The 27,287-nt window shown below is 42.4% G+C and overlaps 1 protein-coding gene across 8 annotated transcripts in view; it reads left to right on the forward strand.

Annotated features, from left to right (window-relative positions):
• SBF1 (SET binding factor 1) overlaps nucleotides 1-27,287 on the forward strand; it is a 169,414-nt gene that overhangs the window by 106,019 nt on the left and 36,108 nt on the right. For all 8 annotated transcript variants that reach the window (XM_077472032.1, XM_077472034.1, XM_077472037.1 and 5 more), the window contains 19 exons: nucleotides 287-392; nucleotides 957-1,089; nucleotides 5,420-5,528; nucleotides 9,494-9,607; nucleotides 13,204-13,281; nucleotides 13,390-13,503; nucleotides 13,602-13,730; nucleotides 13,825-13,923; nucleotides 15,546-15,750; nucleotides 15,947-16,059; nucleotides 20,539-20,688; nucleotides 20,846-20,914; nucleotides 21,103-21,258; nucleotides 21,784-22,034; nucleotides 22,121-22,293; nucleotides 24,369-24,442; nucleotides 25,743-25,938; nucleotides 26,215-26,342; nucleotides 26,792-26,967. In XM_077472032.1, the coding sequence (XP_077328158.1) occupies nucleotides 287-392; nucleotides 957-1,089; nucleotides 5,420-5,528; nucleotides 9,494-9,607; nucleotides 13,204-13,281; nucleotides 13,390-13,503; nucleotides 13,602-13,730; nucleotides 13,825-13,923; nucleotides 15,546-15,750; nucleotides 15,947-16,059; nucleotides 20,539-20,688; nucleotides 20,846-20,914; nucleotides 21,103-21,258; nucleotides 21,784-22,034; nucleotides 22,121-22,293; nucleotides 24,369-24,442; nucleotides 25,743-25,938; nucleotides 26,215-26,342; nucleotides 26,792-26,967 (2,573 nt within the window). The remainder of the gene's footprint in view (nucleotides 1-286; nucleotides 393-956; nucleotides 1,090-5,419; nucleotides 5,529-9,493; nucleotides 9,608-13,203; nucleotides 13,282-13,389; nucleotides 13,504-13,601; nucleotides 13,731-13,824; nucleotides 13,924-15,545; nucleotides 15,751-15,946; nucleotides 16,060-20,538; nucleotides 20,689-20,845; nucleotides 20,915-21,102; nucleotides 21,259-21,783; nucleotides 22,035-22,120; nucleotides 22,294-24,368; nucleotides 24,443-25,742; nucleotides 25,939-26,214; nucleotides 26,343-26,791; nucleotides 26,968-27,287) is intronic.

The following is a 27,287-nucleotide window of genomic DNA, read 5'->3' on the forward strand; positions in this document are numbered from 1 at the left end:
TGACATAAGCATATTCCTCTTCAGCTACATGGCTGCTCTATTGCTGATCTTTAATAGTAAATTGGTTTTCTGCTGTCCACCCTGACACTCCCTGTCCTTACTCACTTTCTTCTGAGCCTTATTGCTTTGTAAAATCTTCCATCCTTCCCTCCAATCTGTGCCTTGTAGTACTATTTAGCATAATATAGTATCTTTCCTTGTTCTGCCTTTTATCTTATACTGTAGGTGTATAGATATCACTCCTGTATTTGCAATATCTGATTGTTTCAATTTGTGCTATTTGCAGAGAACGATATCACTGGGAGCCGGGGATCGTCAAGTGATCCAAACCCCAATATGTGACTCTCTTCCAATCAGTAACTGCAGCGTGGCCCTGTTATTTCGACAGCTTGGTATGCATCTATATCTAGTCTGTAAATATCTGTTTGTGATGATGGTATGTCTTTTACACTTAGCCACACAATATACATATAACCAGTATAGCCGAACAGCGTATTACAAATGTGTTACATTTATAGTTGGCTAGATAGCATATTGTGTACTAATTTTTCTACATGTCTTCCTGTGGTAGTCATTCGTTGAGAAGCTGTAAATAATGTGAATTATGAGAATGGACATCTTATGTACTGGCAGGAGCATGCTTAAATACTTCTGGAAAACTTTGCTGTGACATCAGAAACTTGTGGGCTGTAAGTGATCACATAGAGTCACAGAAATCCCCCCATGCCTGCATACTATGCGACTATGCATTGCATTTATGCATTTACATGAGATCTAATGTAAATGGTTAGCTTTTGCCATTATGTGATGGACATACCTTATTACACTCACATACTTGCTCCCACATAAGTGTCATTTGTCTACCTATAAAAGACCATAGACCATCCAACCTCTCCTTTAGAAAATAATTGCAGTGTCTGCCTGTCTTCTCTTGGTTATAATTCCTCTTTTCCTAGGCATCACCAATGTATTGTGCCTCTTTTGTGCGGCTCTCACGGAACATAAGATCTTATTTCTTTCCCGGAGTTACCAACGCTTGACAGAAGGCTGCAGAGCCCTTCTGGCTATAATGTTCCCTCTTAGATACAGGTACAATGTTTCACATTATCTTATTAATCAATATGTTTGTATCTATACGTTTATTATAGTGCTCATGCACTTGGGTTCCTTTGCCAGTGTAGTGTAAAAAATGCCTGTATTCCTGCTAGCAAATCAATACCAAGCTGAAATATGCAGCTATACGCTGTTCTAGGTGGTACTTGCATTCAGGGATGTATGCCCCAAACACAGACATTTTGCATTTGGGGAAATTATTCCTGAATGCATACAGCATTCAGTGTGAATGAACCATTTGAAACAGCATGCGTCTCCTAGGTGCTGGAGTATGCCCCCCCCCCCTCTTTTTTTTTTTTCGTATGTCAAGGGACACAGAGCAGGCTTAATATGCCTACCTGGGTTATGTGCCACTTATAGGTGAATAGACGCTGGCAAAAAAAAGACAGAAAATCATCCTCTATATAACCCGGTCTCCCAAGGAGAGCATCCGTTTTTTTCGCCGGTGTGAGAAGGTGATGGTCGCTGATGTGCAGCAAGCACTCTGCACAAGCAATGCCAGATTCTCATTGGTTCCTTATAGGGATTGAGAGTTTGGTATCCCTAATCCGTTACTTCAGCTGCAGCAAATTTTACCCTGGCCCCGCTTTGATGAAGATGGACAAATGTCCGGGAATTGCCTGTAATGTGACTTTTTGGTGCTGGACCCTGCATATACAGAACCCTGTGCAGCAGAACTGACCAAGGCACTTCAGGCTGGGTTCTATATATGTCCAGGGCAGTGAATCCCAGGAATTGGGGGATTGAGTCCCTGAAAGTCTGGCCAGACATTGCCTGCTGTGATGGGAGAAGTTAGGATCTTGATTTTTTTTTTTTTTTTTACTTTTTATTTTTTTTATTTTTTTTGTAATCCGATTTTGTGGTGGGAATGGTAAGTCCTGGGGAGCTCATTCCTGTTGTTTGATTTTTGCTGCCTGTCTTCTCCCGTGTTCCCTTTCTAGACACAGCAGGTGTCCCTCTGATAGGCAGGGAAGACTTTTTTGTTACTGTGATGTACTCGCTGCCATCTTCCTTCTTTCTTTTAATTACTGGGGCAACCTGGAAAATTCTCAGGCACATGGGAAATGTGCAGGAGTGCACACGAGCAGGGCCAAGACAAGGGGTGGGCAGGAGGGGCTACTACCCTGGGTGCAGTGTTATCATGTGAGGTAGGTGGCGCTGCATGTAGAGTTCCTACCTACGAGCTGGCAGGACAGCAGCTTCAGAATAACAAACATTTATGCTGAGGTTGAGGGTAATTGTGGTAGGAGGGGGAGCATGAAGAGGATTGGTTTTAGGAGGCGAATTTTGGGGTGGGTGGTGTATTTGTACCGGGAAGAGGAAATTGGGGGGGGGGGGGGGGGCAGTGACATGCAATTTGTGTTTTTAAAGGGGGATTTGGGGAGAAGATTTGTGCTAGTAGGTTTGATTAGGATTTGTGCTGGGAGGGGATATTTAGAGAGGGAAGTGAGTTAATTCTCAGAGGGGAAATGTGAGTGGTAGAGGATTTGTTGTGGGGGGGGGTCTGGATAGTGGGGGGCAAAGCTTTGTGTTGGGTTGGTGGTTGTACTCGTAGAAGGGGAGTTTTTGTTTGGGGAGAATTTTGTTGCAAATGGAATTTATGCTTGGGGATAAGCATGCAGATTAGTGCTCAATTTTCTTGGGGAGGGGGAGATTTTTTCTGACACATAATTTCATACATTTTGAGGGGGGTGCCATTTGGCATCTTTGCCCTGGGTGCTAAATGACCTTGTCCCAGCACTGCACATGAAAGCATGCTGAGGCCAGGCACCGGAAGTGTAAGTAGAAGCCTCAAAAGCTGATGGCAGCTATTTAGCAAGTATGGGTGGCTAAGTAGTAGCAGCAGTTTTTTTCTGTGAAGCCAGGCTGGGCATCTTTGCTGCGGCGCTGGGCAATGTGTTTTTCAGCTTTCCTTGGGTTATGCGAGTATGCTTAGGAGGGGAAGGGACACTGACAGCTGGAGTGAGTCTCCCAGGGTGACCATCTACTTGTGTTTGTATGCAAGTATACTTCCAGCTGTTTTTTTTTTATTACATTTTTAGGCTATATGAGCAAAAGCGCCCATGTGCGTGAGCCTTTATTATCCTAACGATTTACTTCATAACGCACATACCTAGGAACAAACATAAACTAAACACATTTTTGTTGTGATATTGTTATGTTTATTCAGTTTTTTCTTTTGTTTTAGTCTAGTGGGAGTAGTATTCTATGTTTTTTAAATATAATCTTTAATTTAGTAACATTTTATCATTACAACAAGGGCGTGCACACAAAGAAAGAGGAGAGGGAGGGGAGAGAAATGGATAAAGGAGGGAGACGAGGAATACATCTTTCATGGCCCCAGTGAAAACAACAATAATAGCAGGGAGTCATATCAGTGTGTTGTGTTTGCAAAGGTACCCTCCTTGACCTGTGTGGGGCGAGAGTAGGGCGATCCTAATCGTATTGTATCATAGCGTGTATATATGACTCAAAGTGCATTAATTAAATAGGAGAACTTTTGGTACCATGAATGGTCACAAGAGTGTACTAAAAGAAAAGACCAAAAAAAAAAATTCTCGTCAGGTTCATTGGCTGATTGGGCACATCCTATGTAGAGCTGCTAGTCGTAGGGAGTTGGTTCGCTTGGACAAGTCTCTTAAAGCAGGGATCTGCTAAGGCCAGTAAAGCAACGTCTAGGCTAGATGAAACTGTGGTCATGTCATGTACATGGTTTTTTCAGGATGCCCATGTAAGTTCAAATCATTCTCGGGTGCCTTTACAAGTCACGAGCCAGTCTTCTGCCTCCATGATCTCTCCCACCTTCCCAACCCAGTCAAGCTCACTTGGAATGTGCGGGCTTTTCCAAAGTATTGGTATGAGGCGTCTAGCTGCATTGATGAGGTGGAGGAGAGCACTAAATTTTGTAGCAATATATAGGCGGGGGGAGGGGGGACGCTGCGGTGCAATCACCTGGTAATGGAATACATTGGGTATACCTAGACCCCCGTTAGCTTAGATCTATGTAGTAACACCATGGCGAGACGTGGTCTCTTACCACCCCACGCAAACTTAACGAAAAGGCTGTGGAGCTCTATGAAGAAGCACTGGGGCAAATGCACAGGTGCCATCTGCAGGAGAAAGAGTATGCGGGCTAGTATCGTCATTTTAGGGATAGTTATGCAGCCAAACCCATGTGAATGAGGCTCTGTCCCAGGACTGCAAATCTTGGCAGATCTTCCTGAGTAGAGGGGCATAGTCGATCTGAAACCTAAACACCCAAGTATCTCATAGAGGGGGACGCCCATGTGAAGGGAAAATATCCCTTCAGGGAGGAGGCCAGGGCAGAGGAAACTGTGATCGGCAGAATCTCAGATTTAGCATAGTTCACTTGGAAGTTGGACACTTCTTCATAGGTGGACAATTCCCCCATCAGGTTTGGTAACGAGACAAGGGGATCCACGACATAAAAAGGGACATTGTCCACATAGGCAGAGAGCTTGTGTTCCAGAGAGCCCACCTGCACCCCTTTAATGCTCGGGTTGGATCTGACTTTTTGCAACAGTGGTTGGTGAAAGCGGACATCCCTTTCTCGAGCTGTTCCGGATAGGAAACAGAGGAGAGACCGCCGTTCACCTTTTCCTGAGCAGTAGGGGATGCGTATAACACTGAGATCCAGCTTAGCATATAGGGGCCTAAACCCATTCGCATCAATGCTGCGTTAAGGAAATCCCAGTCTATGCGATCCAATGCCTTCTCTGCATCTGTAGATGGAATAAAATAGGGAGGCATGTGATCGCTCGTGCAGGCCCATTGGATTAGTTGAAGAGCCCTGATAGCGTTATCCCTAGCTTCCTGTCCCACAATAAAAACTGTCTGGTCAGCATGTATCATCTCAGGAAGGAGGTGTTTGCGGCAGTTGGCAAGAATTTTAGAGAATATCTTGAGGTCCGTGTTTAGTAAGGAAATAGGGCGGTAACTCTGTGGTAGGGTAGGGTCTTTTACTTCTTTCAGGAGGACTGTGATATGTGCCAGTGAGGCTACCTGTGGGAGATGCCCATTGGTAGCTAGGGAGTTAAGAAATGTGCATAAAGGGGCCTGGAGCTGATCAAAAAACTTTAAATAATAAGCCCTGGTGAAGCCGTCAGGCCCATGGCTTTTTCCAGTAGGGAGAGACCTAACAGTGGCCAACAACTCGACTGTATTAATAGGGAGTTCGAGTCCTGCTTTCTGTTCTGGGCATAGAGTGGCAAGACCTACTAAAGATAGATATGTCTCAATACAGGACTTCTATATGTTTTTTTCACATGTTCTGTCTGTTTTGCAGTTTCACATATGTACCCATTCTACCTGCTCAGCTTCTTGAAGTCCTCAGCACCCCCACACCATTCATCATTGGAGTGAGTGCTCTCTTCCGGTCAGAGACGCAAGACCTGGTAAGAACTAGATCTGTGAATTGCTGTACAGTTTAGGGGCCTATTTAGAAAGTTTGGAATATTATTCACTTTATTTTAGTGCTGATCTTTGTTTTCTTTATATACACTCACCAGCCACTTTATTAGGTACACCTGTTCAATTGCTTGGTAACACAAATTGCTAATCAGCCAATCACACGGCAGAAACTCAATACATTTAGACATCTGAAACTGCCGATCTACTGGGATTTTCACGCACGACCATCTCTAAGGTTTACAGAAAATGGTCCGAAAGAGAAAATATCCAGTGAGCGGAAATTGTGTGGACGAAAATGGCTTGTTGATGTCCGAGGAGAATGGGCAGACTGGTTCGAGATGATAGAAAGAAAGGCAACAGTAACTCAAATAACCACTCGTTGCAACCAAGGTATGCAGAATACCATCTCTGAATACACAACACATCGAACCTTGAAGCAGATGGGGTGCAGCAGCAGAAAGCCATGCCGGGTGCCACTCCTGTCACCTAAGAACAGGAAACTGAGGCTACAATTTGCACAGGCTCACCAAAATTGGACAATAGAAGATTGGAAAAACTATTTCAGCTGCGACATTCAGATGGTAGGGTCAGAATTTGACGTAAACAACATGAAAGCATGGATCCCTCCTGCCTTGTATCAATGGTTCAGGTTGATGGTTTTGGTGTAATGGTGTGGGGGATATTTTTTGGCACACTTTGGACCCCTTACTACCAACTGAGCATTGTTTAAATGCCATTGCCTACCTGAGTATTGTTGTTGACCATGTCCATCCCTTTATGACTACAGTGTCCCTATCTTCTGATGGCTCCTTCCAGTAGGATAATGCACCATGTCACAACCCTCCAATCATCTCACCACTGTTTTTTTTTGAACATGACAATGAGTTCTCTGTACTCCAGTGGTCTCCGACGTCACCAGATCTCAATCCAATAGAGCACTTTTGGGATGTGGTGGAACAGGAAATTTGCATCATGGATGTGCAGCCGACAAATCTACAGCAACTGAGTTATGCTATCATGTCAGTATGGACCAAAATCTCTAAGAAATATTTCGAACACCTTGTTGAATGTATGCCACAGTGAGTTAAGGCATTTCTGAAGGCAAAAGGAGGGTCCAACCCGGTACTAGCAAGGTGTGCCTAATAAAGTAGCCTTTGAGTGTATATTGTATATAAAAATGTGAAATGGAAAGCTGTGCTTGCCAAGTATTAAACTGTAAAATGTAAAAAGTATGTATGTTGGGGGTGGTGTTTAAAGTAGAATTCTGGGATAAACCTAGCTAATCCTAAAAATGCTCCCTCCCTCCTAAAAGCTATGTTGATTAACCTGTGAAAGAAAAATCTGCCTATTTTCAGGCCACTCCAGACCAGGCACATGATCTGTCTTCCCTGTGTCAGCCAGCAGCAACTGCAGGGGAGAGGAGAGAATGCCGACAGTGGATGGGCCATAGCAGCCTATCATTGACCTCACTGCTCCCAGGCATTGCCAGCCGCTGGCTGAAACAGGGGAGCGGACAAATTCAGCCTGTGAATAGGTAAGTATACAGATTTTTCTTTTTTAACTGTTGTGGAAATTCCACTATATTCGTGCGCTATTGAGCGCCCTTTCAGCCTCTTGGCATAATGCAATCAATCCCTGTCTCCTGCATTTCCCCAAGTAAACATAGTCACTGTCCTCTTACATCCTCCACTCCATCGATCGACTGCCTGCCCTCAGGAGCATAGGCACCTTTATTCATCGGCAACAAAAGGAAATTACAAACAGGAAGTCATGGCCCCAACAGCCAATTGCTTCCTCCATGCAAAATTATTACCCAGGAAATGACTACACTATAGGGGAGGGCATCCACCATCTTGGTCAGCATGGAGCCCACTCAATACTGCTCAGAATAACCAGTATATAGTGAGATCATTCTACTTGTTCTTACAGGCTTGAGAAGGTCTGCGGGGGGGCATTGCTACTGGTGTTGTCAATATACGATACGAGTATAACAGCAAGACTGATATCAATGTCCTCTTATTAAAGCAGATATGTATCCAAAAGGGATAGTGTAGCCACAACAGAGATATACCCTGTTTCTCTCGTTCTGCGGACTTCGCTTCTCTAATCTGCATAGACATTTGAAGGGAAGAAGCCCAGCGCATCGCGCTTCATACTTACAAACCGGCAAGCGCCCACACACACAGAAAACAGCCTATGAGAAGGTTTTCATACTGACGGTTTTACCACTGGCCCCGATTCAACCCAAGTGCTCTCTGCTAAAGCGCTCCTTGGTTAAATCAGACACAGGGAGACAAATGACAATCTATAAAATGCACATCATAAAATTTCCACAACACACAGGTTACTAAGATTGGGTGTTAGGAGGTGGAAGGGACATGTTTAACCGCTTAAGGACCGCCTCACACCGATGTACGTCGGCAGAATGGCACAGCTGGGCACAAGCATGTATCTGTACGTTGCCCTTTAAGTGCCCAGCTGTGGGTCGTGAGTGCGCCGGCGCACTCACGACCCAGTCCTGAGCTCCGTGACTGTGGCCGCAGGACCCGATCACCGCCGGGGTCCCGCGATCGGGTCACAGAGCTAAAGAACAAGGAGAGGTAAGTAATCAAACCTCTCCTCGTGCTTCCTACTGAGGCTATCACTGGTCGTCTGTTTCCTGTTATAAGGAAAGATGGTCAGTGATGTCAAACGCCAAGCCACGCCCCCTACAGTTAAAAAACACACACACTTAACCCCTACACTGCCCCTAGTGGTTAACCCCTTCACTGCCAGTGACATTTTTACAGTAATCAGTGCATTTTAATTGCACCGATTGCTATATTAATGCTAATGGTCCCAAAAATGTGTCAAAATTGTCCGTGTCCGCCGTAATGTCGCAGTCACAATAAAAATCGCTGATCGCCGCCATTACTAGTAAAAAAAGAAATTATTAATAAAAATGCCATAAAACTATCCCCTATTTTTGCGCAAACCAATCAATAAACGCTTATTGCGATTTTATTATTTTTTTTAACCAAAAATATGTAGAAGAATACGTATCGGCCTAAACTGAGGAAAAAAACTTTTTTTTATATATATTTTTGGGGGATATTTATTATAGCAAAATGTTAAAAAAAAATGCGTTCTTTTCAAAATTGTCGCTCTTTTTTGGTTTATAGCGCAAAAAATAAAAACCGCAGAGGTGATCAAATACCACCAAAAGAAAGCTCTATTTGTGGGGTAAAAAGGATGTCAATTTTGTTTCGGAGTCACATCGCACGACCGCGCAATTGTCAGTTAAAGCGACGTAGTGCCGAATCACAAAAAAGGGCTTGGTCCTTTAGCTGGAAAATGGTCCGGGGCTTAAATGGTTAAGAATAGTTAGGTTAATCCAGGAATTCTACTTTAAAATTGCACGAGATGAAGAAAAGTTGCAGAATGGCAAATGTGGTCAAAAAAGCAAGCTCTCCAGTTTGTTGAAATCTTTCAGTTCAGCCAATGCTTGACGAAAAATAGAAACGTAGAACATTTTCACAAATGTAAAGATAGATTTTGCTAATTAAGTTTCACCTGTGTCAGTATAGTATAAAAGAGAATAGTGGGGAAATTTCCTAGTACAATTTTGTAGATGGTTAGAAATGTGATTTTTATTTTTTACTTTGGACACGTAGTACGTTATTAAATTGTATCCATTGATGACCAATCGGAGAATCATTTATGATAATTGGTTTGTATGCAGGTTACTGGCCTAGCAATATTAAGCATATGCAGCCGACAGAGTTGTACATCAGAAAATGTGCTTCTGTCAGAATACAGATGCAGAATTTGTGTCTGTTGAATGTCAACAGGCAGATGTGCCATTGCTGGTTGTTCTCAGTGAGAGATCTTTCTGTCTGTGGACAGCCTGGTTCTCACCCTTTGTTTTCCTTGATTATTAATCTTCTCTAACATTTCTCTTCCTCCTCAGCTTGATGTGGTGATTGCAGATTTAGACGGTGGCACTGTAACAATCCCAGAATGTGTTCAGCTTCCTTTGTTGCCTGAGCCCTTGCTCCATTACACACACGAGGCCTTGTCACGGGTAGGAGAAGCTTCTTTCTGGTCACCTTCATATACAGTATTTTTCTTGTTGCTCATCATCTCATCCTGGTCCTAAGAAAAATAAATGTCTTGCCCATAGGAACGTGTCAGTTCCCAGCTCTCGTTTTTTTTAGCACAGTTTAGAAGGTCAGCACAGCCATGTACATGCAACTGTTTTCTCTGGACAGTGCTACTGTTTTTCATTTGCACTAGCTTTTCTATATCACCGTTAATGACCTTGTACAGAACACACCCTTAATTGCTTTGTGTGAATGTGAATTCCACCACCTAGTGTTGTATTTGGCAGTATCCCAGAACTGCAGGGATGAAAAAGATAAATATGCTGCAGGTTGCCTTCCAGCAGGATTTCTTGGTGGACACATAAGGGAGCCTTTGCACCTTTGGTCGCCAATGCAACACTGGAAATAGTCAACAAAGGTACAATTATTGCAACACTACAGAGTAGAAATACAGGGAAGTCAAATTATTTGTGGAAAATGTAGTACACAAGGTTGTTTTAGGGCTGTTTCACATCAGCGGCTGGTGTGTGGTGTGATCTGACTGAGCTCAGCGCAGTGATTAAGCACTGAGGTCGGTGGATTGCACAGTTTGCTTTTTTTTTTTAATGTTTTCTTTAATCTCACATTACAGGACACAGAGCCGGTTATAACTATTTGGGTTATACGCCACCTATAGGTGAATGGACACTGGTAGATCAATTGGGTTAATCAAACAGGAAGTCCTCCTCTATAGAATCCCTTCTACACAGGAAGTACCTCAGTTTTTTTTGCCAGTGTCTGACAGGGCTCTTAAGCACATGCAGACCGTTTAGATCCGCCTGTCAGTTTTTTAGGCGGACCTGAACGGATGGTCCATGTACCTCTATGGAGCAACGGATGTCAGTGGTGACATGTCCGATGACATCTGATCCAATCCGCTACGCTAAATCCAGATGGATGGAAACCTTATTTTCCATCCGTCTATCGGATCAGATGAAAACGGACAGGAGAATCCATTTTCATCCAATTTACCCCATAGAGGAGAGCGGGACCCTGACAGGTCCATCTCAGCACACCGAGCAGAGACGGACTTGTCATCCGCCGGCTCAGCGGGGATCAATGGATTGATCCTTGCTGAGCAAGCAGAGTCAGTGAAAACGGACATTACTGTGTGAAAGAGCCCTAAGGGGACGAACCAGTTGTAGGTTAAATCCGGAAATGCCTCTACAGTGGCATATATCAACCACCAGGGCAGAGTCATGCGGTCCAGAAAGGTGAACCACATTCTGTCTGGGGCAGAACAATAGGGATGTTTCTGTCGCAAGTACATACTGTATTCCAGGTATTGAAAAATGGCAGTCATCAGCGACTAATGCAAGGACCACATGGTCCCTGCATCCTGAGACTTTTTTTGGGCAATCTGCCAACGTTGGGGAACTCTACAGGTGGATCTACTGGATTCCAAGTTCTACAACAAGTTGGACAGGTTATATCTGGAACGAGAGTCCCACTGGCAATAGGGGTGGATGCACTGGTAACACCTTACAGACCAATTCTCCCTAGCTGATGCCTTCCCTCTGTTTTAACTACTGCTGTACCTTTTGCGAAGAATACGGGCGGTGGTAACGCTGATAATAATGTTAGCCGCATTAGCCCAGGAGGGCTTGTTCATACCATGTGCAGTGACCGTTGTGTTTTTCTACACTGAATCAATGCATGTCACTGCAAGCGCACATACAAAACAATGGTTTTCGATGGGCTCCATTCACACCTCATGATTTAGGCTTGCGCGTTGCGTTAAAGTGCAACTTGGCTGCATTTTAATGCACTGCACATTATTGCAAGTAAACGCAATACAACTGAAAGTAAATATCTAAAAAAAATAAATAAATAATGTTTTTCGTATTTTGACCCTTCCAGGGTCCTGTCTCTTCACAACATAAAATTGCATGCCCAGGCTCATAAAGATGCAATAATCTTGAAAATCCATGTTAAATGCACATCAACACTTATGCATTTCCAATGCGTTGCAGTGCGTTTTTAAGAGCAGTAAGGTGTGAAAGGATCCTAAAGATGCTTGTTACTGGGCTGTTATCCTGCCAATGGCTGCAGTACTTTGAGTCAGTCACCCAGAACAAGCAGTAATTTAGCAGTTCAATAATGTACTTTACAAATATACTTAATGCGTTTATTGTTTCAGGACTTTAAAGGAAGCAGTGTGCTATTAAAATGAATGAGAGAAAAGGAAAAACAAAAGCTAGCAGAATGTCAGACAGGCAACCAGCATTTTCGCAAGGAAATTGGCAGTAGCAGCCCCCATACGTACCTCTTCATAGGATTTTTCCAAGCAGTCTCCTATGATGATCACTGTGACAACAGCCATATAGTCTGAGTGTTGGGTGTGGGCAGTACCATGGTGGTCTTGTGGTTACAGCTTAACAGAATTGTGAGATGTGTTTATAGAACTGGGAGAAATATAGGGGAATTTCCATGAATTACCTAATAACACTTAGGGGTTTATTTAAGGCAAATCCACTTTGCACTACAAGTGTATTGCAAGTCATCTTTTAAGTGCAGTCGCTGTAGATCTGAGGGGGGGACAGGCAAGGAAAAGAAAAAAGCTTCATTTTTGCTTGCACATGATTGGATGATAAAATCAGCAGAGCTACCGGTACTCCTCATTTCAGAGCTTCCCCTCAGATCTGCAGAGACTGCACTTACAGTGCTCTTGTATTGCACAGTGGATTTAGCTTTAGTAAAGCAACTCCTAAGTGCCTTTCTTTCTCAGGCCTCTGTACTATGAGTCATTTACCTGAAACAAGCATGCAAATTAGAAAATCTGAGTAATTGCAGCACTCCTAATTTGCATACTTGTTCCATGTCGGTACTTTAGAAATGATCAAAGTTGCTGGTTCAATATGAGAGACAGCCAGCTAGAATTTTCAGGTTAGATTAGCAAGGGGATACCTTGTATGGGGTAAATGCTCAGCCAATTGTGTTAAGCAGTGCATTTAAACTGAGAGGTTGATTTACTAAAACTGGAGAGTGCAAAATCTGGTGCAGCAGTGCATGGTAGCCAGTCGGCTTCTAACTTCAGCTTGTTCATTTAAGCTTTGACAAAACAACCTGGAAGCTGATTTCTATGCAGAGCTGCACCAGATTTTGCACTCTTCAGTTTTAGTAAATCAACCTATATGTGAACTACAGGCTGTACCATTAGTAATGTTTGCTGCTCTATTAGCATCTTCTCTCATTATTTTTTCTTCATCTCATAATCTTTGAGTGTTTTCACATTGATTTTAATCTTAATGATGCTAACTAAGGATGAGCTCAGGTGTGTTCGCATGGTCCACGTGCAGAGCCCGCCAGGAATTTGGAGCAGCACTGCGCTAATCACAGGCAGTCGGGGCAATGTCTCACTGCCTGTGATTAGCGCAGCACTGCTCCGACTTCCCGGCGGGCTCTGCATGTGGACCATGTGAACATGTCTGAGCTCATCCCTAATGCTAACCAGTGAGCATTTACTGAATGGACATATGTACATTTTCAACTCTATTCATTTCAGTCAGACCGGCTAACATGCACTTTTCTTTATCAGGTCCTAGATCCTGCTCTTCAGATAGCCGATTTGGCATTCCCTCCCTCTTCCATCACTGCCTCCACTCTTAGAATGCAGGTATATAATTTTTACCTTTGTTACCATAAACAGTGCATTGCATGCATTGGCATTATATTGTAATGTTAGGACACCTGAGTTATGTGCCATTGCATTATTTTGTGGCAGGATATGGAAGTACGTGCAGTGTTCCTTCGTCTCTTTGCTCAAATCTTGCAAGGATATCGCTGTTGTCTGCAATTGATCAGAGTACATCCAGAGCCAGTTATACGATTTCACAAGGTTAATGCGGTCTTCTGTCATGAAGATCTCTCATATCTTTTATTTTTGCTAGTGCCATTTGAATGCCACATGTTATGACTTTGCATGTCCCATTTCAGGCCTCATTTTTAGGTCAGCGTGGATTAGTCGAAGATGACTTTCTGACCAAGGTTCTGGAGGGCATGGCTTTTGCTGGATTTGTCACTGAGAGAGGTCCCCCATACAGATCACTGGATTTATTTGATGAGGTAGGCCATATATTTATTTCTAAGAGAAGGTAGCATTTAGCTGTCGAACAAAATAATGCACTTACCACTTTCATTCAAATTCTTTTTTCTTAAGCTGGTTGCGTATGATGTGAGGAAACTTCAGTACGAGGAGGGAAGTCAGAAATATCTCATGAAGTATATTCGGGACTTGGCCGAGAAGCTCTATCGAAATGTATGTGGTTATTTATTCTCATTATGATACAGGATGTCTACAGCAGCAAAAGTTTGTGCAGCACTTTAGGAAATTAAGGGAAGTCATTACAGTTACAATAAAATTCAATATATGAGAGCTTACAAACAAAAGGGAGAAGCAAGTGATACAAAAAACGTAGTAAATGTGGGGTGATAAGTTGATGGAGAAAGTAAAATTCAAGTTGTTAGGTAAAGGTGGGATATGCTTTATTAAAAATATGATTTTTCAAGGATTGTCCGAAGGCAGACAGAGTAGGAGATAGCTGGATACATTGAAATAAAGGGTTCCAAAGGAAGGGAGAGTATCTGGAAAAATCCTGGAAACAGGCACTGGAGGAAGTGACAAGGTAGCAAGAGTGCATGAGATCTTGGGAGTAGCAAAGAGGATAGTTTAGTGATATTTTAAAGCAAGGCTTGTTATATAGTTGTAGTTAGTATTTTAAATTTTGTGTTGGGGGAGTGGAAGCCAGTGGAGGGATTGTCGATAGAGTTGATGGACAAGTTGGATAGAAGGATGAATCGGGCAGTAGCATTCATGATAGACCGAAGGTGCCATAGTCTGTGTTGAGGTAGGCCAACAAGGAGAGATAGCAAAGGAGTGACTTAGAAGCTTTGTGATGTCACTTGTTAAGAAGGGGCTACTTCTTGGAAATATTGTGAAGATAAAGGCCGCAAGATTTTGGCAGTGATTATATGATATGTATCTGAAAATGGGAGGCCAGGGTCCAGGATTACACTGAGCACCCTGGCCTAAGGGGAGTGATTAATTGCAGTGCTGTTGATCTCAATGGAGAAGGTTGGGGGGTGTAGGATATTATGAGTTCAGTTTTGCAAGAGTGAGTGTTACGAAGTGGTGTGACAGCCATTCAGATATGTCAGTGATGAGTGAGTAGACAGAAGGGATGAGCTGAAGAGTGGAGAGATAGATTGAATGTCATTAGCATAGAGATGGTTTTGCAAATCTCAGGCGGTTAACAACTGACCCAGGGAGGAGGTGCAGCTAGAGAATAGAAGGGCCCAGAGGACACAGCCTTGGACGATGCCTACAGAAGAAGGGAGAGGAGGAGATAGAGTTGTACAGTAGGTGACACTGAAGGTAAGCTGAAATAGGTAGGAGGAACCAGGAAAGAGTAGCGTAGGTTCTGAGAAATTGGTACAAGGGTCATAACAAACCAAACACGCACCTGACCACATGTTCTGCAGTAATGCCAGAGCTGCACTCAAAAGTTTCCTGCAGTAGATTCCTGGCTCACCACTATGCTCGAATTCAGGGATTTTTATCAAACTTTTTGTAGCCATAACAGTAACAGTCCTGTAGTGTATTGAGGAAAGATTGCTGAAACTAAAATCAGTCTAGGTTGCAGAGTATTTTTATATTTCACGCTACATAATCTCTTTGTTTTTTTTCAGTTTCAACATTTTTAGAAGCTTTTTTTGTTTCTGACCATTTTCATACCACGGTTATGTCTTATGCTCAGCAGGCCCATATTCATGAATTGTCTGACTTGATTTATTTTATGCTACATATTTGCCTTAGGATTAGGAAAAGTGTGGTTATTTGCCTAATATTTGATTGTGTTCTTTATTTCCTCTTTATCATAGGAAAACCCTTACCCAGCTGTCAGCATGCATAAAGTACAACGACCAGCAGAGGGTAGTCATTTACGACCCCAGAACAAGCCTTTCCCTCTGCTGGATGAAAGCAGTATACAGTGGATTTTGGACCAGGCTGCTGCCAAGATGCAGAATGCACCTCCAGCTGTTAAAGCCGAAAAGAAATGCATGGTGCCTCCAGGACCACCCATTGGTTTGTAAATTGGTTCTCTGGCACTTTATCAGACTTGTCCAAACATTTTCTTGTGCCATTTGCTGCACTTTTTATGCAGATTTTCTAAGTTTTTTTAACCCACCCTAATTAATTTATTTTACTATTCTTTCTTTTCTTTTTTTCTGTCTTTTCTTGTAGCTTCCTTCTCTTATTATTTATATGTCTGTCATTGTAGAAGCAATAGTAGATCGAAACGGCAGTGCTCTGGCTAATAGCAACCGGCGGCTAGAAGTTGTGAGAAACTGTATTTCCTACATCTTTGAGAACAAAATGCTGGATGCCAAGAAGGTGACTACAAGTAGTTATTTTTCATACGGGTCTATTTAAATTGTTTGTTTATTTTTTAAAATTTTACATTAATGATTAGGAGTAATGCATACATAAGTTTCTATAAAGCAATGCTTAACCACTTCCCGACCAGCGCACGCCAATGTACGTCGGCAGAATGGCACGGGCAGGCAAATGGGCGTACCTGTACGTCCCTTTAAATTTGCCGGTTGGGACCCCCGTGAGTCCAGTCGAGGGTCCTGTAGACTTGATTGCCGCGGGCATACCAGCGATCGTCTGACGGGGCGGCTGAACTAGGAGATGCCGTTGTAAACAGCATCTCGAAGTTCTGCCTAGCAACAAGTGACGCTGATCTCTGCTCCATATGATTGGAGCAGAGATCAGCGTTCACTAAATGAAAACCCAGCCCCCAACAGTTAGTAACACGCCCCTAGGAACACTTAACCCCTACACTGCCACCCACAGGTTAACCCCTTCACTTCCAGTGTCATTTACACAGGAATCGCTGCATTTGTATAGCAGTGATTGCTGTATAAATGACAATGGTCCCAAAAATGTGTAAAAAATGTCTGATGTGTCCGCCATAATGTCGCAGTCACAATAAAAATCGCTGATCGCCGCCATTACTAGTAAAAAAAAAAAAATAATAATAAAAATGCCATAAAACTCCCCTATTTTGTAAACGCTAGAACTTTTGTGCAAACCAATCAATAATCGCTTATTGCGATTTTTTATTTTATTTTTTTACCAAAAATATGTAGAACAATACGTAACGGCCTAAACCGAGGGGAATTTTTTTTTAATATATATTTTTGGGGGATATTTATTATAACAAAACGTAAAAAATAATGCGTTTTTTTCAAAATTGTCGCTCTATTTTTGTTTATAGCGCAAAAAATAAAAACCGCAGGGGTGATCAAATACCACCAAAAGAAAGCTCTATTTGTGGGAAAAAAAGGACGTCAGTTAAAGCGACGCAGTGCCGAATCGCAAAAAGTGGTCTGGTCTTAAGCCAGCAAAATGGTCCGGGACTGAAGTGGTTAATGAGTATTTGGAGCCTTCTGCCTGTTGGAGAAATTTGTCTTCACTTCTGGAGAAAGAGAATTTAAATTACTCCACTGTATCCAGAACAGCTGCCCCCAATGGAAGATTTCTCCTTATTGGGGACCTAGACAGCAATAAAAGACTGAGTCTTTCCCGCGCTATCAAATACTAAAAGAAATGTTTTGGCTATAGATTCAATAGCTTCAGAGGGATACTAGTTGTTGTACATGTGTCCTTCAGTTATGGACAGCATACATTTCTAAGTGATACAAAGAATTTGGATTCCTGTGCTGAAATACCTCCTTAGTCATCTGTAGCTTTTCTTATAGTTGCAGCTCTGTTAGCAGTACAAACAAGTACATGCTTTTTTTTTTTTTTTAAAACAGACATTTTATTGAGTTTCAATATTTTCAACAAGAATACAAGGAAATAAAAGGATGTCACATATAAAGTCTCACAGCGTGGTTAGTGGTATACAACCAACGGTCCGTCTATACATCATTTCACCTGTAAAGAAATGCCATCTGGGCTACAGGAGCCTGTGGAATGCAATATGGCAGTGATGGCGAACCTTGGCACCCCAGATGTTTTGGAGCTACATTTCCCATGATGCTCATGCAGTCTGCAGTGTAGTTGAGCATCATGGGAAATGTAGTTCCAAAACATCTGGGGTGCCGAGGTTCGCCATCACTGCAATATGGGAACACGGGGAAAAAAAGAAACATTGCATATCCATATAAGCACGTTAAAGGCGAGAATCAAAGTCAATATATTACCACTCTTCCAAACATTGTTTTAATTATATGACTGAGATAAACTGGGGGGGTAGAGAAGAGTAGAGAGAGTAGGTAGGGACAAGAAAGCTAGCTGAGACAAAGGCAAGAGAAGAAAACGGGATAATTGATAGATAAAGGGTAAGAGAGAAGAGGACGCCTATCCGACCCTGAGCCCCTGCACCGCCGGTGGGGGAGGGGGCTCAGGGTCAGGTAGGCGTCGTCCTCTCTCTTACCCTTTTATCACTTATCCTTTTCTGGTATAGCGTGTCCACCTCTCCGCGAAATCACCAACAGCAGGGATCAGCTGATGGGTATATAGAGTGGAGCAGGTCAGGGGTTTGGTACCAATAAAGTAGAATCTTATATTGATTCTCTTTGTATAGGGTGCATATGGAGCTCTTAGAGGCCTGTGACCAAATGAGCTGCCATGTCTTCAGAGGTATGGCCTGCCGCCATATACCGCTCCCATTTGTCCATATAGGTATGCCGCGGTCCTGTTGGCAAACCCCCCAAGAATATTTTCTCGAACTCGGTTAGGGGGAGAATTGTAGATTGGGCGTAAAAGATTGTGCGAAGTGTCGGATTTGTAGGTAGCTAAAGAAAGCTTGTCTGGGCAGATAGAAAGTGTCTTTCAGTTCTTGAAATGACCTTAATGTTCTGATCCTAGTGTCTATCAGCTGACCGTACCGAAACTTGGCCCTGTTGATCCAATGTTGAGACATCTGTGATATCAAGCTTTCTGGGGCATTGGGGCTAAACAGAAAAGAGGTGACCAGGGATGCTGTGGAAGTGAGTGGATACACTGATTTAGCGCAATGCCACAACGTTCGTACAAGTGCCATTGATCCTAACAGCTGGGACCCTCCAAGATTTATATCAGTAGAGTTTTGGTGGGTAGGGGCTAGCCATAGCTTTTCGATTTGGGTCCACCGATTGTAGGCATGAAGTGTGCACCAAGAGGCAATTCGTACATGCTTGTGTGGTTATCCTTGCACTACACAGGTCTGTAGGCGAACTGGTAATCATTTTTATTTTGCCACCATATGTTGAATTTTTGTTTCTGGTTATACTAGTAAAGTATTCTGGAATCAAATTTGTATTTTTATGATTGGTCATTAAAGGACACGGTTACAGACAGAAAAAAGAGGTTCTAACTGTTCCCAACTTTCTGAATAAAAAAATTGGCTAGAGATACTTCAAACTGAAACCTCACTTGCCCTTCTTAAAGTGGTTGTAAAGGGTGAAGGTTTTTTACTTTCATGCATTCTGTGCATGAAGGTTAAACACCTTCTGTGTGTAGCAGCCCCCCTAATACTTACCTGAGGCTGATCTCGATCCAGCGATATACACCAGAGCAGCGATGAGTGGCCGGAGCAGCGATACCCGGAAGAAGATGGACGCTCCGGACTACAGGGGACAGCGCTGACATCACTGGCTCCTGTGTCAGGTAAGTGACACATAATGGGCTACTATGCGATGCATAGTAGTCCATTATGCTTTACCTTTGCAGGGAGACAAAGAGGAAGTAAACCCATCAGGGTTTACTTCCTCTTTAAGTGTAAGCAGCCAGCACACAAATGAATTAATCATGCATAAAATTAACTTAAGTGCAGCATATGGTGTGTATGTGTGTGTGTATGTATATATATCAGCCAGAAGCACCAGTGGGGGGACCCCAGATGATGAGTATTGGGGCTGTTTTGTGCAAAACCATTGCACAGAGCAGGTAAGTATAACACATTTATTTATTTTTTTAATTTAGAATCACTTTAATCTCTGAGGGGCTTCACAAGGGCAGAGGAATTGTTTATACAATACATGTATCTACACTGTTACCTTTAGGCCTCAGACACACAGGATGTAAAAAACTTCTCTTTTACATGCATTTGACAATTTTTCTTTTCAGCCTTTAAATGCCCCATTTATATTAGCCTAGGTATCCATGTGTGTCCATAATGTTATAGAAGAGGAGCATTTTAGAGGCTGAAAATTAAAATCACTTTTAAAATCAGCATTCAGAATAGAAGCGTTTTAGCAGACAAAACACTCGAAATGCCTAAATGCCTGTAGACATGTGTAAATGCACACATTAGGTGTATTTGGCACTTGAGCGTACGTTCATCCCAGTGGTCGGAATAAATTAATATTCTGGCCTGGCCAATGGAATGAATGAACACCCAAAACCCTTGACACACTTAAACGCGTTTTGTAAAAGGTATATTTTTCTGGCTGCTTTTCTCCTGCCAGGAGGAAAGGCATTCAGAAGAGTTGCCCAGTGTGCATGAAGCCTTAAAATGCTTTAGGGCCGGTTCACACTGGGGGCGATGCGAGGCAACACGACTTGCCTCGCCGCGATCTGACAAGTCGCCCCCGTTCTGTACAATGGAACCGTTCTGAGAGGAGCGACTCGAGTCGCTCCGACTCAGAAAAAAGGTTCCTGTACTACTTTTGGGCGACCTCGGGGCGACTTGCATTGACTTCTATACAGAAGTCATTTGCAAATCGCCGCTGAGGTCGCGGCAGGTCGAGGCGAGGCAAGTCTGTGTCGCCTCGCATCGCCCCCAGTGTGAACCGGCCCTTAGGCCAGGTCAGATTCATAAGTATGGATGTTGAGTTTGTTTTGATTGGGATTTCTTTTTTTTCTTTTTCCCTTTTGCAGTTGCACCCGGCAGTACTTCGGGCACTAAAGGGACGAGCAGCTAGACAGTGTTTGACACAGGAGCTAAATCTTCATGTACAGCAGAATCGAGCAGTGTTGGATCACCAACAGTTTGATTTTGTTGTGCGTCTGATGAACTGCTGTTTACAGGTAAGCAGTTATTTTTAGCATAGACGTGTCATTTTTTTTAACCTGAGTTTCACCAGGTAAGGTAGAAAAGTATTATTGGCATCATGGTGCATACAGAGAAAATTACCCATCTCATCTTATGTACTATATTCATAATGTATGTCTTCCCTATTCACAGGATTGCACTCCTCTTGATGAGCATGCTATAGCTGCTGCTCTTTTACCTCTCGTTACAGCATTCTGCAGGGTGAGTTTAGTAGTATAAACCTGGTGTGTGTGTGTGTCTGTGCTTTACCTTCTCTAAAGCAAGAGTATTGATCATGTATAGACATTAAAAGGACATATCAATACATTTTCATTATCAAAGGCATTTACATTTTCAGTTTTGTTTACTATATTATTTTGCTCTATATTATTTTCCTCTCATCTTTGCAGAAATTGAGCCCTGGCATCACACAGTTTGCTTACAGCTGTGTGCAGGAGCACCATGTCTGGACCAACATGCAGTTCTGGGAATCCATGTTTTATGAGGATGTGCAAAACCACATTCGCTCCCTTTACCTAAGTTTTGAAGAGTCTTCATTGAACTCGGTAACTATTCAGTACCTGTTTTGTAATTATATTGTATAACGTCACCTCAGTACAGTGATTTACACACTTCATGCATCATGAAAGAATCCGTGAAAGGAGGCGATAGAATATTCAATTACAGTGGGTATTTCTGCAGGAGGTGTAAAGATGTAGGCTTAGTTTATTTTAGAACCAAAATGCTACTATAAGCTGGTATTTTGAGCCCAATAAATTCTTACATACAGTGTTTATCCATTGGGCAAGATGGTAGGCACAGACATACTTTGAAGGGACCTGCCTGTGTGTGGGGTCATACAATTGCCACCCATTTCTAAAAGCTGGATCTGTCGGCTATAGAACCATGCCTTACATTTTTTTTTAAATCTTTTTGAAATAGAGTAGCAAGTGCCATAGATTACTTTCTGCCAATATAACTTTTGCAAATTAGGCCCGAGCTAGTGTGGATAGGTCAGTCTGAAATTTTATAAACCCCTTTTGTGAGTGCTTCTTGTATATTATTTATGTGCCATACTGTTGTTTTACAAGGATGAAGTGGAAGAACGGTCAGCACTGGAGCTGGCCGCAGAGCAGTGTCGGTTGTGGCCAACACTCCCACGCGAAAAACAGCTAGAGCTAATCCAGAAGGAGGAGAGCACAGTATTTAGCCAGGCCATCCACTATGCCAATCGTATGAGCTACCTCCTCCTACCATTGGATACTTCTAAAAATCGTCTTCTGCGAGGGGGAGCAGGCTTCGGAGATACTGAAAGTGTGTCCAACAGCTTCATTACCAACAGGTTAGAAACTTTGACATGAAACTTATGGGGAATTTTTCTCCTATACCTTTATCGCCTGCTAAAAACTGTTCTTTCTGATTTTCTAGCATGGCAGGCAGTGTTGCGGAAAGTGCAGACACAGAAAGTGGATTTGAAGAGTCAGAAAGCTCAGACGTGGCAAATTGTGTGGTCAGATTCATCACACGGTTTGTCGACAAAGTATGCACAGAGAGTGGCGTCACATCAGATCATTTGAAAGGGCTTCACACCATGATTCCTGGTATGTTGTACAAAGTCTTAACAGTAGCAATTGTGTTAAATGAAGCTGACTTTTCTAAATACCTCACTGTCAATGCATCGGGTTTATTGGAATACATATGGCAGGTCAATCTCTGTCATATTCATATAGGATGCTATAATATAATGTGGTTATCTGCAGTTTTTTCAAGTGCTGTACACAGACTTGTGTTGGCTTTCTCTATGTAATCTTTAAAAGAGAAGTATGGGTTTTTTTTTTTTTATCTTTAGATTCATACTTACCTAGGTTGATGCAGACCGATGCTGCATCTTTCCCACTCCACCTCTTCATTGAGAACCAAGCCACTGAACATCACCGATGGCTTGGTTCTCTCAACTCCCCGAGCGGAGAGCTGCTGCCTGTCTCTACTGCTCTGCTCCTCCATGCTCATTGGATCACTGAGCTTTGGGGGGGGCTGGGAGCAGCCGTCTCAGCAGCTCGCTGAGTGGCTGAGACTGCCATCAGTCCAGGCACCTGGCGGATCCAGACTTCCAGAGTCAGATGACGCGTTGCCTGGACTGATTCCAGTGACGTCATCAGAGAGTGGACTTCAGACCACTCTCTGGTGAAAATGGGTCACATGAGTGCCAAACGAATTTCACTCCTGTGACCTATAGGAGAAGCCCAGCCTAATGAGCCTAGGCTGGACCTCTCCTTTAATTATATCCTATTGCCAACTGATTCATTGCAGTCTATAAGCGGTTTAAATATCCTGAGTATTTGGCTTGCTTTTGAGTAAAGGAATGTTTAATGGTCTAGATTTAATGTGAACAGCAGATCACTGAGCTGTAAGATACTCAGTCGCATGCAGTATTTTTCTAAAAAAGCCATGTTGGCACAGGAGATTTGTACCAAGGTCTCAAAGTGGGGACACCATGCCACATACACATGCTTTTTATGCCTCTAATCCCACATATCCATGCTACTTAGTGTTGAGTTAAGTAAAACTCTGCCCATTCTTCTGATAGGTGCACCAAGGTTGGCATAGAGGTTGAAAATCTAAGCAGAACTAAACTCCCCGTCTTTTACCGCTAAGAAAGCTACCATCTTTGCCTCTTTTTGATCTGCAGTTGACATGGTACTACATGTGTGATCAGCTATGACACCAGCTAATTGATGGCTTGATGGTTTGGTTGAGCGTTAACATAAGCACACTAGTAACTATAACAATTAACTTTCAAGGCATGCATTAAATATGCCGGCTTTTGCAAACTGTTAAATCGGTGGGTTTAGTCCCACTTTAATACTTAATGTTTATAGTTTTGTATTAAAGCTGATGTGCATGCAGGTTTACTTTCATTTTCAATATTTAATTTGTCCAAGCTGTCCCAAACAACCTATTTCCTTCACTAACATACACCCAGTGGCCAAGCTGTATAAACCGTATCTAGCCTCAGCTACCTACAGCACTGTGTTCTGGGTGTGAGAAGAGACCTTCCTGTCTCACACCCGGAACAAAATAGCCTTGGTCTGAGTGGCACTCAGTCATTCATAGGCAGCTTTGTATGCTATCAATAAATACAAAACTTTTTCCGATTGGCTGAGCCGGAGAGGCATGCTGATAATATCAGTATCTCTGACTCTGCCAATCAGAAGAAGCTTTGTATTTATTGATAGAATCCAATGCTGCTTATGAATGGCTGAGTGAAACTCAGCCCGATTCTATTGCTCCGGGTGTGAGAAAACAAGGAACACAGGGCTGTATACTGTATGTAGCCTTAGTTACATACAGTTTATACAGCAGGCACACATTCCAGCTTGGCCCAAACAAACTATTTAAAATTAAAGTAAACCTGGACAATCTGCTTTAAATAATCCTGAAATATCAGCTACAGGGGTTGTGTTTGGTAACTGTAATTAGCAAAAGCCGATTATTTCCTTGCACAGTGCAATGGAAGATGGTGGGAATGTATAAATGCATATGGTGATGATATATGTATTGCAGTTGAGGGCATTAAGTGTTGTGTTTTAGCATCACTCCAACAAACATGGTTGGCAAAGACTGATCTATAATGTATATAGTATACTTAGCTTATCCTTCTGTAACCCTGTCATAGATATTGTTCAGATGCACATAGAGACGTTGGATGCAGTACACCGAGAGAGTAAGAGGCTTCCTCCTATTCAGAAGGTAAGTGTCATCATTTTCTCCAGTCACTAAATTACTTTACCCAGCAAGGCAGCTCCTCTTTTATGTTTGGGATGTAGAACTATGTGTTGCAAAGAAGATAGTTTGAGATTTTCCTTAGCTGTATATTCAGTTGTTTGTTTGAGAAAGACTTTTTACCATTTGCGTTCTGTCTCTTTGAGCTTCCTTTTTGTTTCTCAGCGTGTCTTAAATATTCAAAGTACAAACAAAGCAGCATACAAGATCTGTACAGATAGTCAATAGAGGAGACATGGGCATAGGCCAATCTAATCACATGGATAGTCCATAACAACTGAAGTACATATAATCGACAAACAAACATTAACATACTGGCAGTTGTTCAGCATCATATTTGAACAAGATAGCCTCATCAAGTTGGTGTAGGTGAAAAAAACAAAACGTACATCACTTAACCAGTCTAGAAGTCTGATATCAGGACATTCACTAAGGAGCAGGAGAAAGAGAGCATGAAGGGAAGTATGGCGGAGGGAAGACATGAGAAGAAAACACACAAAGGGGAAAGGGTATAGGGAGGGGGGAAAGAGGAGGAGAAGCTGTAATAACCAGAGAATGACAAAATATCGTAGATCAAAAAATGCAGCCCTAGTGTGAACAATAAAGTGACATCTTACATCTATCTTGATGCGACAAATAAATTGTGTATATCCACTAGAAGACTAGTGTTTAAACACATAAAGTGCATAAAACAATATGAGGTAACAGTCCATGAAAATGTGAAAATGAAGAAAACCTCTTCTTAGTGGGGTGACACCAAACAGTTGAAAGCAGGAAAACAACTTGTCTGTAGTCACTCTCCGCAGTACTCCAAAAGTAAATGAATAAACATTCTTACCAACTGGGGTGGACACACATGTCATACGAGTCAAACAGGCATGTAATCTTATAGGGGCTGAAGCTGGTGCTGTACCCAAATATCATTTAGCAGACAGAGAGGGGCTACAGGGATTACTTCTGTGTCAATGATTAGCCGAACTCCCAAGAGTCAATCCAAGCAGACCAAATCTTATTAAACTTTTTTTGGATAATTTTTACTTGCATAGCTTAATTTATACATCAGCAAAGCTGTATCCATAGTGGCACGCCAGGAAGAAACAGTAGACGCGTGAGGAAATGTCCATTTGTGGAGAATCTCACTACGGGCATAATAAAAAGCATAGAAGATAAACAGTTTAACATAACGACCCAATTCTACCTCATTTAAGATACCCAGGAGTAGTGTATGTCTTTAGTTTACATTTGTGTCCTTGTTTATCTCTTACAGCCCAAACTTTTGCGGCCCGCATTGCTAGTTGGTGAGGAAGTGCTAATGGAGGGCCTCAGAGTTTACTTACTGTCAGATGGAAGAGAGGAGGCCTCGGGTGGCAGTCTTGGAGGTCCACCACTGCTTCCTGCCGAAGGGGCCCTGTTCCTCACTACTTACCGCTGCATCTTCAAGGGTGCTCCAGTTGATCCTTTAGGTAACTAGAAAAGTGTTGTAATAATTTGAAAGCCTATTTTACAAATAAAAGTAGATCACCTAGTAAGTAGCTGTCACTTTTTTTTTGGTTATAATGATATATTATTGATATATTATACTTAAAACATGCCAACGTGCAGTGAAAGTACAATTCCCACACAAAATGCATGCTTTTATAAGTTACAGAAACATGTGAGCATAGTTTTCATTGTAGAAAATACAGAATCTACATAATGACTTACAGTGAGATATGAACAGAAGTGTCTTGTTTTGTCAGTGTCGGAGCAGACGGTAGTGCGGTCCTTTCCTATTGCTTCTCTGACTAAGGAAAAGAAAATCAGTGTTCCAGCTCAGTTGGACCAGTATGTTCAAGAAGGACTTCAGCTACGCTCATGTACTTTTCAGGTGAGTCTGCAATATTAATAATTATGCTGAATTTTGATCATTCTTCAAGTAGAAAGCTATAAAGTGATGTAATTCATCAGCTTTCGGACAGGTTTATCACATTCGCTGGGCCCTGTTGGGCAGTACTAGAGCTACAGCAGCACTGCTTGTGCTTTATCATATGCATTATTTAACTTGAATATGTGTCATGACCTCTAGCTTTTTGCTGTCCGATATGAACTTTGACTTATTGGAGAAATTTAGTAAATGTTTCTGACATATAGTCTTTCATTGATTTGGTGGTCAATAAAGACCATCACCTTATATTTAATATTGCACCTTTTATACATTCACTGTTCAGTTGTTGTGGACAGTACTGAGAGGTCATCTGCTGCTATAGCAGAAATAATCTTTTCTGATTGACATTCTGAGTTTTAAACCCCTCGTTTTTATTTTTCTGTTGGCTCCAGCTCTTGCGAGTGGCCTTTGATGAGGAGGTTCCATCTGAAGTGTCTGAGGGTTTCCGCAAGCAACTTCACAAGCTTAGGTATCCTCAGGATGTCCTTGGGACCTTTCCATTGAGTGTTGGTCTCCCCCTCCCACATGCTTCCCAACCCAGGACCAAGGACAAGAACCCCTCTATCAAGTAAGTAAAGGTTCTACTCCAGTCAATTAATTTAAAGCACAAATGTCCTAATATTCATAACTTCAGCAACTGTGCAGAACTGCAATTTGTCTTTTATCCCTTTCAGCTTCTAATGAATGCTTATATAAAGATAAAAGGCTTTGTTTTATTGCATTTGGCCCCTCAAGGCTTCCTGTTATTATGCTTTTTTTCCCTTAGTGTCTCTATATAAATGTTTCTCTGTATTGTCCATCTACTTCTCTCTTCCAACTTTCTAATGGAGGTTACATTTTATACCAACTCTGAAATATCCTGCTGTGTCCTGATCCTTGTCATACCTT

The sequence above is a fragment of the Lithobates pipiens genome, unplaced genomic scaffold (assembly GCF_037356315.1).
Source record: "Lithobates pipiens isolate NorthernLeopardFrog02 unplaced genomic scaffold, aLitPip1_a1.2 Scaffold_8, whole genome shotgun sequence".
Lineage (NCBI taxonomy): Eukaryota > Metazoa > Chordata > Amphibia > Anura > Ranidae > Lithobates > Lithobates pipiens.